Source organism: Vitis riparia, chromosome 5 (genome assembly GCF_004353265.1).
Source record: "Vitis riparia cultivar Riparia Gloire de Montpellier isolate 1030 chromosome 5, EGFV_Vit.rip_1.0, whole genome shotgun sequence".
NCBI lineage: Eukaryota > Viridiplantae > Streptophyta > Magnoliopsida > Vitales > Vitaceae > Vitis > Vitis riparia.
In genome coordinates, this window is record NC_048435.1 from 11,324,269 (window position 1) to 11,335,139 (window position 10,871).

General features: G+C 34.1%; 1 protein-coding gene across 1 annotated transcript; it reads left to right on the forward strand.

Annotated features, from left to right (window-relative positions):
- Positions 1-3,023: 3,023 nt before the first annotated feature.
- On the forward strand, positions 3,024-8,550 carry LOC117914759 (probable leucine-rich repeat receptor-like protein kinase At2g33170). Its single transcript, XM_034830217.1, is given in 5 exon segments — positions 3,024-3,253; positions 3,386-3,538; positions 4,097-5,794; positions 5,797-7,086; positions 7,935-8,550. Coding segments are annotated over 3 exon segments (3,327 nt in total). The 5' UTR covers positions 3,024-3,253; positions 3,386-3,538; positions 4,097-4,137; the 3' UTR covers positions 8,315-8,550.
- The last annotated feature ends 2,321 nt before the right edge of the window (positions 8,551-10,871 follow it).

Consider the following 10,871-nt stretch of genomic DNA (forward strand, 5'->3'; position numbering starts at 1 on the left):
ATTTAATATTTATATAAATGATAAATGAAGAAAATAAATTTCAAAAGCTAAATAAAAATAATTTACTAATTCAAAAATGTGTATATATATATATATATATTTCTTCATTTTTATTTTTTATTTATTTTCTTTTCCTCCCATTTTTCTCAATATTTTATAGAACACAGTTGTTAGAAATTCTTTTCTTTTTGAAAAATAAAAATAATAAATATATTTGTTTTTATTATTTTCAATTATTAAACATTCACATTCTTGGATCTCTCTTATTTGATTTATTACGAAAATTTTAAAATAAATAATTATAATTCTAAAATATATATTTTTATTTTTCCTCATTTTTTTCTTCTCTTTTATTTGTTCTTTATTTTCTTGTCCTCCATTTTTTTCTCAAAATTTTCAAGAAGCAAATATAGGCTTAAATTTTTTAATATAAAAATAATTTTAATATTTTTGAAAAAAAATGATTTACTTTGAAAATATTTTAAAATAATTTTCTCAATAAATATTAAATATTCCTTATATTTCCTTATTTGCAGTAATTACCTCTATTATTTTTTTTACTACTTCACTATCTTCATTGTTATTCAAATTTTTTTACCCTAATTATAATTTATAAGGATAAATATGTTAATTTGACGATTTAAAACAAATTTTAAATTAATTTCATCATATAATCTTAATACTTAAAATAAGAAATAAATAATCAATTTTAAGTAAATAGCTTAAATATAATTTAATTTAAAATCAATTTAAGTCATTAAAAAATAAATATTAGATTTTATCAAACACCCTGAGTCTTATGTTATAAAAATTTTAGGTGTCAATTATATTTATCAAGTGAACAATTAAAAAAAAATACTTTCTAAAAAAAAAATTAAGATTATATTTGATAATGATTTTAAAAAGTGTTTTTTCGTTTTATAATACTTAAAAAAAAAATTAATTTTTAAATATTGTAAAACGAAAAAACACTTTATATAATTACTACCAAACTCATTCTCAGATATAAATATATAAATCTTAGCTTAAAGCTAATAAGAATTCTATAAGCTATACCTATTGAAATGTGACTGAATCACATGGGGGAGTTAACACTTAACAACAATAGTAGGTACATTTAGGTAGAAGATGATGAGGGGAAGAAGATAACCACACTTTTATATACTACTACGTCTGGCTTTCGCTACACAAATCGAGGTAGGCTCAAGGGAACTTACATTATTTGATGCCAGCCCGAATCTTAAGAGAGAAGGAAGAAGGATTGAATTCAATGTCTTAGGCTTTAGGCGCGTTGATATACCTGCATTTTTTAAGGATCCAAGTGTTGATTGGACGCAAACACAACATTAATTATAATAAAAATTGGAGAGTTAGATCTCACGCAATCTCAAGATAATCAAACCCAACCCCCAAAATAATTGTTCATTGACCACTCCTTTTATTCCTTCACAAGCCACTGGATTCCCACCTCGATATTGTATGTTTCATGGTATCAAATCTCCTACGAGTCGTATTATTAATCATGAAGACCCATTTGCATCTCAATTTGCTGATTTATCTCCATTTATGATGTTTTGTTAGTGGGAAAACTTTCTTTCTTTTTTTTTAATAAGGATAAAGGGTATTCTTTCTAACAACTTAAAACTAAACGTTGATTTATAGTGTTAAACATCGGAGCGGTTCGATTGTGAACTTGTTTTTAAAAATTATTTTTAAATTAAAAATGAAAAATAAGCTTTTAAAAATATGATCAAATGGTCAAATAAATTTATGTTTTTTTATATTTTTAAAAATTAATAAAAATAATTCTTACTTATTTTATAAAAATTATTATCTATTTTCATTTTGTTTTTAAAAATTATTTCCATCAAATAGTGTTAAAATTTTTTAAAAATATTTTTTTTTTCATTTTTAAATATAGAAAATTGGTTTTAAATTATATGATCAAACAAAAAAAAGGGTATATTACTTTTAGTATTTAGAAAAAAATATTTTAATTTTTTTTAAAAGTAATAAATTAACGAAATATAAAAGAAAAAAAATTATAAAAAAATATGAAAGCCAAGTTGACAGAAAAATAGGATAGAATACGTAATCATATACGATTGAACCACATTGAATTAAGATTGGAATTTTCTAATTTGAATGATCCAAATAAAAAAATGATAAAAAGGGCCAACTAGTTAGCTAATTATAAACATTATCTCACAAGGACTTCAGTGGAGAATAGCCAAACTCAAAAGAGAAAAAAATGCAAAAAATAAAAATAAAAAACCTAAAAAAAAATAAAAATTATGTACTAGGTCTGATAAATAAGACTAATGGGGGGCACATAAAAGTCAAGGGGCCTGATCGGACTGACATGTGCTCCCACCAATTTGATTTTCTATAAGGTGGGGTCTCAACAAATTCACCTTTCTAAGGTCACATTATGAGGTGTTGGACTGGTATTATCTCCACATAGAATCCAAGCCTTTGATATAGACTCTAGTGCATGGACAACTCAAAGAGGTTATCTACATTTTCCCACCAATTTGGTGGGCCCTAAAGCCTCCAATGTCCCATTATTTTGTACTTTTCCTCCATGGTCCAATTACCAAACAAAGTGCCAAACCAGCAAAACGGCGTCGTTTGTCTGTGCTCTTTTGGCTGCTTTCACTCACTTCTTTTTCAACGGCAAAGGAAGACCAAGACATTGGCATTCGTTTTGCTCGGTTAAATGGATTTAAATGTGAGATTTCGCGTCCATGGCTGATTATGAACATTTTTGAGAATTAATTCAAAGGGTTAATTTAATTTAATTTTTTTTTTGAGAAAAAAAGTATATAATATGACATTAAATGTAGGGGAAGAGAAAGGAAGGACCCCATGAGGATTGAAGAAATCAATTTTGGTCGGAGGTGTGTTGTAAATTTGTAGTGGAGTGTGGAGTGTGGAGAGTGACCCAAGTTTGAATATCCGAGTACCTAACTACCAAACCTGTCACAATCGAAGAAATCCAAAATTTTCTTGAGAAAATAAAAACTTTTTCTGGCCAAAAAGGTTGGCCTCCGTTTTGTTACGTTTGCAAGCACTAAAAAAGAGGAGTTGAGACTAGAGAGAGAATGAAGCAAGAGAGAGAGAGAGAGGTGAAATTGGGAAAGCATGCTTTGTCGGCCATTAGAGCTTCAAGGAGGAGCTCTCATCCGTCCCTTCGATTCACCTAAAGATCCTTCATCATCATTCCCTTCACTTCACCAAGAACTTCCACGACGTATGTGCTGCTTCCTCTTGCTTTCACTGTTTCATTTTCAATTAAAGAAAAAAGAGCTTCGGTGTATTTCTTTTGAAAAAAATTTGATCTTTGTGCTCCAAATTGAAGATCCCACCTTTTTCTTTTTCTTAGAAAAAGAGGAACCGGGTTTGCTTCTTTTGTCCGGTAATTCATGAATAACGCGGTTCTCACTGTCATCTCAAGGAATCTGTGGAAAATGGTGGAGCTGTTGTTTTCTGTATCTCTTTTTTGATGAGTGATGAGCGATAAGCCCATAGTGTTGAGGTATGTGAAAGTCTTGATCCTTTTTGGGTTCTTCGATTTTGAAGTGTTGGGTTCTGTTTTAATGATTATTGGTTTCATTCATCCCTTATTTAACTTTTTTTTTTCTTTTTTTTTTTGAACTTTTGGTTTGTTTGGTTTGCTGGGTTTCTGAATTCTAAATGGTTGGATTCTTTCATTTGATTGATTTATCTGTATTACAAGTTCTGAATTCCTCGAACCCTTTGGATTGGTTTGTCAAAGTTTGGTTGATATAAGATGATTGGATTTCTGGCTACATTTCAGAATCACCCATTTGTGTTGCCGACCTTCATTTTTGTTTGTGTGCGCGCGTTTTCTTTTCTTTTTTCTTTTGGGTAAAATTATTGTTGGCTTCTATGATTTAATTGATTCATCACCCTTTGTTGAAGCCTAGTTCATTTCACACGATTGAATTTCTGGGTTCGTAATTCCGGATTCCAAACCCTTTTTCAATTATCACTATCATGTCACTTTTTTGTGGACTGACTGCATGAGTTGGGTTCTTGGGCATTTCAATCTGAGGTGGCTAGACTTGTGCAGGTTTTAAACCATCAACTTGTTGGATTAATTTGGTGGTTCCCATGGTTATTAGAATGTCAAAGAATTGCAGATCAAGGAGACTTTTCGGGGTGGGGTTTACTGGATTTTTAATTGTTGCGGCTCTTCTGGTTTGTGGTTCAGAAGGGTTGAATTCCGAGGGGCTACTCCTCCTTGAGCTGAAGCATGGGCTCTACGATCAATTTAATCATTTGTATAACTGGAATCCTAGTGATCAGACACCATGTGGGTGGATAGGTGTGAATTGCACGGGTTATGATCCAGTGGTCATCTCTCTTGATTTGAACTCGATGAATCTGTCTGGAACTCTAAGTCCTAGCATTGGTGGTTTGAGCTACCTAACTTATCTTGATGTTTCTCACAATGGGCTTACTGGAAATATACCCAAGGAGATTGGAAATTGTTCGAAGTTGGAGACACTTTGTTTGAACGATAATCAGTTTGACGGGTCAATTCCTGCTGAATTTTGTAGTTTGTCTTGTTTGACAGATTTGAATGTATGCAATAACAAATTGTCTGGTCCTTTCCCTGAAGAGATTGGGAATCTTTACGCGCTTGTAGAATTAGTGGCATACACTAACAATCTCACAGGTCCCTTGCCACGTTCTTTTGGGAATCTCAAGAGTTTGAAAACATTTCGAGCTGGGCAGAATGCTATTTCTGGAAGTCTTCCTGCAGAGATTGGTGGATGTAGGAGCTTGAGATATCTTGGACTTGCCCAAAATGATTTAGCTGGAGAAATACCCAAGGAGATTGGGATGCTTAGGAACTTGACGGATCTGATTCTTTGGGGTAATCAGTTGTCAGGTTTTGTCCCAAAGGAACTTGGGAATTGTACACATCTTGAAACTCTTGCTTTGTACCAGAATAATCTCGTGGGAGAGATACCCAGGGAGATTGGGAGCCTCAAGTTTTTGAAGAAGTTATACATCTATAGAAATGAGTTGAATGGTACCATTCCAAGAGAGATAGGTAATCTTTCTCAAGCCACAGAAATTGATTTCTCAGAGAACTACCTGACTGGAGGGATTCCAACTGAGTTCAGTAAGATAAAGGGTCTAAAATTACTGTATCTTTTCCAGAATGAGCTGAGTGGTGTCATTCCAAATGAGCTTAGTAGCTTGAGGAACTTGGCGAAGCTTGATCTCTCGATTAATAACCTAACAGGTCCTATTCCTGTTGGATTTCAGTATTTGACACAAATGTTCCAGTTACAGTTGTTCGACAACCGTCTGACTGGTCGTATTCCTCAAGCTCTTGGACTTTATAGCCCACTTTGGGTGGTTGATTTTTCTCAAAACCACTTGACAGGAAGCATACCTTCTCATATATGTCGACGATCTAATTTGATTTTGTTGAATCTCGAGTCTAATAAGCTGTATGGAAATATCCCAATGGGGGTCTTAAAATGTAAATCCTTGGTGCAACTTCGTCTGGTTGGAAACAGTCTTACTGGAAGCTTCCCTTTAGAGTTGTGCAGATTGGTGAACCTTTCAGCTATTGAATTGGACCAGAACAAGTTCAGTGGTCTAATTCCTCCAGAGATTGCAAACTGCAGAAGTTTACAAAGGCTTCATCTTGCAAACAATTACTTCACATCTGAGTTACCAAAGGAGATAGGGAACCTCTCCGAGTTGGTGACTTTTAATATCTCATCTAATTTTCTCACTGGACAGATTCCCCTACGATTGTTAACTGCAAGATGCTTCAACGACTTGATCTCAGCAGGAACAGCTTTGTTGATGCTTTACCAAAAGAACTTGGGACTCTTTTGCAGTTGGAGCTTCTCAAGCTCTCCGAAAATAAATTTTCTGGAAATATACCTGCAGCATTGGGAAATCTCTCCCATTTGACAGAGTTGCAGATGGGTGGAAATTTGTTTTCAGGTGAAATACCTCCAGAGTTGGGTGCTCTCTCAAGCTTGCAGATTGCAATGAATCTTAGTTATAATAATCTCTCGGGGAGAATACCACCTGAGCTTGGGAATCTTATTTTACTGGAGTTTCTACTGCTTAACAACAATCATTTGAGTGGTGAAATTCCAAGCACATTTGGAAATCTCTCAAGTTTAATGGGGTGCAACTTCTCATACAATGACCTCACTGGACCTTTACCTTCCATTCCACTGTTTCAGAACATGGTTAGCAGCAGTTTTATTGGAAATGAAGGCCTGTGTGGTGGGCGTCTTAGCAATTGCAATGGAACTCCATCTTTTAGTTCTGTTCCTCCTTCTTTGGAGAGTGTGGATGCTCCTCGGGGTAAAATCATCACAGTAGTTGCAGCTGTTGTAGGTGGGATCTCTCTCATTCTGATTGTAATTATTTTATATTTTATGAGACGTCCAGTTGAAGTAGTTGCTTCTTTGCAAGACAAAGAGATTCCCTCATCTGTTTCTGATATCTACTTTCCTCCCAAGGAGGGTTTCACTTTCCAAGATCTAGTTGAGGCCACAAACAATTTTCATGACAGCTACGTGGTTGGAAGGGGGGCTTGTGGAACTGTTTATAAGGCAGTTATGCATTCTGGGCAAACCATTGCAGTTAAGAAGCTTGCCTCTAACAGGGAAGGAAACAGCATTGACAACAGTTTCCGAGCTGAAATTCTCACACTGGGAAAGATTAGGCATCGTAATATTGTGAAGCTCTATGGTTTTTGCTATCACCAGGGTTCCAATCTGCTTCTGTATGAGTACATGGCAAGGGGTAGTTTGGGTGAGTTGCTTCATGGGGCATCTTGTAGCTTGGAATGGCAAACCCGGTTCACTATTGCTCTTGGGGCTGCTGAAGGTCTTGCTTATTTACATCATGACTGCAAACCAAGGATCATTCACCGTGATATAAAATCTAATAATATTCTACTTGACAGTAATTTTGAAGCTCATGTTGGTGATTTTGGTTTGGCAAAGGTTGTGGACATGCCTCAATCTAAATCAATGTCAGCTGTTGCTGGATCATACGGATACATTGCCCCTGGTGAGCTCCCTTATTGTCCTTTCCTATAATAGTATTTATTTCGAGATTCATTAAACATTGGACTGACATCCTATAGTTGCTGGAGAAGTACCCTTATTTGGGGTTCCTTTCCTCTTTTCTTTGTAAAGAGTCATATCATATATCGTGACTTGTGTGCTATAGTTCCTTAGCCTTTTTACTTATTTGTCATTTTCTAATAGCTCTTGTTTGATGCCTCAAATAAAAATTATGATTTTTGGGGACTTATTGTACAAATTGGCCGGTTGTTTATTTTACTTATTCTTGCTAATTCAAGTCTATCAAAAAAGGGATTCCAAATGATTACCTGGAATTACAAATCACACCCTAGTGATAGGATCAATGAGAATGTTTGCATTATTGGAGAATTTCTCAATTTTAGCTGTTTTAGTCCAGTTTGAACAAACTTGCTTTGTCCTGCTAGACTCAAACCTCACAAAGAGTATCTACTTGCATCAGGTTTTCAGTTGGATGAAACATGATAACATTCAATTATACATTTTATAGTTTCACAAAAAATCTGGGTGGAAAAGTGGTGAGGTTCTCAGTTGTATGACTAATACATTCTCATTTGTTCATTGATTTGACAGTGGTACCATGACACAGAGAGAAGAGAATTCTAATCTATTTTTTGTCATGAGAAAAACAAACATTTGTTCTTTCTCTCTTTCTTTCCCTTACTCTGTATATAGGTATGCGTGTCTATACATCTGTCTGTCTGTCTACCATAGAAAGATACATCATCTATTAGCAGGGTTGAGCTTTGTAGATGAGATGATTGATCATCATTCTATGTAAGTGATTGATAATTTATCTCTTCTTCATGCCAGAATATGCTTACACTATGAAGGTTACAGAGAAATGCGACATATATAGCTATGGGGTTGTTCTATTGGAGTTGTTAACAGGGAGAACTCCTGTACAGCCACTAGATCAAGGAGGCGATCTTGTCTCATGGGTGAGGAATTATATTCGGGACCATTCATTGACATCTGAGATATTTGACACTCGTTTAAATCTAGAAGACGAAAATACTGTTGATCACATGATTGCTGTCTTAAAAATTGCTATACTGTGCACAAATATGTCCCCTCCTGACCGGCCTTCAATGCGGGAAGTTGTGCTGATGCTGATTGAGTCTAATGAGCATGAGGGGTACTATATCTCATCTCCAATCAATGATCTTCCTCTGAAAGATGATTCATCATGAATGTATGTAAAATTTTCCCAGCTTCCATTAATTGTGATAGTTTCTTGTTTCTTTTTCCTTTTTGGTTCTGATTCTTCCTTGTTTATTACTAGAGTAAAATGATAAAAATTATCATGTACATTTTTTAACAAAAATGCTGTTACTTAACTTTTCTATTAAGAGTTTGAGGGGTAATTGATGTTACTCCCAAATCTGTATTTTCATTTGATATCAATACAAAAATACTAATTCAAGTATGGTTGCAGAGCAGTTAAGAGTTCTATTTTAAAGGCCCTTTTGGAAGTGAATTTTCTACAAAAAGGGTTGTCCATAACTCTTGAAGTTAGCTGCATTATATCTTCAGTCATTAATTTTCTAATGATTATAATTCCACTTAGCCTCTCTTGTTGTTTTATTTTTCATTATCATTCTAATTTATACATCAAAATTATTTTGAAATTCTAAATTAGATAAGAATATTTGGTGTGCGATTCTAAATTCAGCAATATGCCATTATGGTTTTTACATAAATGATTGTAAAATTGTTAATTTGGATCTTGGTAAAGTGTACTTTCTTGCCTTTATTTGAATGGAAACAGGAGCACTAGGGAAAGCATTGGAAGTGACTTTTGGGAAAAATGTTTCATTCATTATTGGAAACACTTGGCAACATAAAAGAAAAACATGAAAATTATTGGAAACAAGTTCCTCATGAGTTTGGGAAACATTTCTCTGTTACTAAAATATTTTCCAAGCCTTCCCAAACATTTTCCCAAAACATTCCAAGAAGTTTTATCCTCGCTTCAGAAAAGTGTTTTCTAACTAGGACTCAGTTTCCCGGTTACCATGGTGAGTGAGTGTTCAATTTCATATTAATTAATACAAATGGTGGCGGCACAAGCAATCTTCTCTGTGTGCAACACAGTACAATATCAAAGTGTGAATAATTGAAAGTTAGATGTTTATATGAGAGTGAGGAAGAGAGTTTTTTGGGGGAGATTTTTTATGATTATTATATACCTTTAGTGACTTGCACTTGTAATATGGCAAATTTAACCTGTCTTGTTTTTAATCCTGTTGTTATTTTGATTGAAATTGATGGTTAGAGTACCTTTTTAAATTGTTTGGGGGTGTCAGAATGTTTATTTTTTGCTAATTTCAGTTGTTTTCTTTTATAAACAATAGATTTGCCTATTTTTATCCTTTTTGTTTTAATATTTTTGTTATTTTAATTTGGAAGTTAAGGTTACAATCGGTTTTTAGTTTCTCAACAGTGAAAGGTAGAAGAGAAGGAAATTGTGGTGTTTGCTTCCATTTTCCTTTGTAAGTTAGTTTACATAGTCTCGGGCTATACTTGATAAAGAAGAAATAATTTTGTGAAAAATGCCAATGTACAATGTGGGATGCAATCTTATTGTTACCATGTAATATTGATTAAGGCCATTGTAATGCCGAGACATTGCTGATCTGGAAACTGATTGACTTGAAGATACCATGACGTGATCTATTTTTGATATTTATGAAAGTTCTGGCTAACATTATCAGTGAATTTCTTGTGCTATTTCACTCTTGATGATTAGAATATATGTTTTTGAAAGCTGATTTTCTGGCTGATTATTTGATATGACATCTTTTGCTTGTCTGTGTATAGCACTGCATAATCAGCTGTGTTGGGAGAGACCAAACTTTTCTTCTAGTAGCTTGAAAGATTTTTAAGTTCTTTTCTCATTACAATGTATTTCTTTTCAGCATGAGAAAGTGCCCTTTCCGTTTTCTTTCTGGAAGGGATTGGATGATTTCCTGGTCTAAGATCTTTCTAGTTTCACACTTAGGCAACCAAGTTATATCACACCAGTGGGAATAGAGCTCTCACTCGCAGGGTGGGTTCTTGATTTTCGTAAGTGAGGATGAAGTGTTGGGCTAACCATGGGAAATCAATGTCACCAGTCCAATAAAAAGTGGGTTAAAAATCTCAGGATCTTGTTGCAAGTTTTGTAAATACCCTTAGCTTGATTTACTCGGGAAATCTTGAATCTTGTTGGGATAATCATGATCACTGTTTTTGGCTTCAGGTTGTGATTAACTGGTTTTGGAGTTATGTTTCTAAGTTTCTGTCTTAACATGTCTTTAGGTTTCATGTAGGACAACAAAAATTTACTCTGTCAACAAGAAAGGGGATACTCTGGGGCATTTCTAGTGTTTGAAAATTTAGATATGATGGATGGAGAGTGGAAATGTGTTGACCTGGAGTTTATATTTAAAAACTCAAGAATCACACTGGTTGCTTCTCTATACTGCTGGGCAAATGCTTGAACTAATTTTGGCTGCATGAACAAGGTGACATTATTGTCTGTGATGTATATTGCTTGTATCCATGGTGTCATTATGGTTCTTATACAAATTTGACTTCGTCAAATCATTTCCTGTAGCAGTTGGGTGCCTAGGCCGACTCTGCAAATGCATATAACTTAATTTTGGTTGCATGAGTAACCTGACATTACTTTGTGTCTTGTATATTTCTTGTACCAATACTATTATTGCTTTTATATTGAACAATTCAATAACTGGGAATTATTGA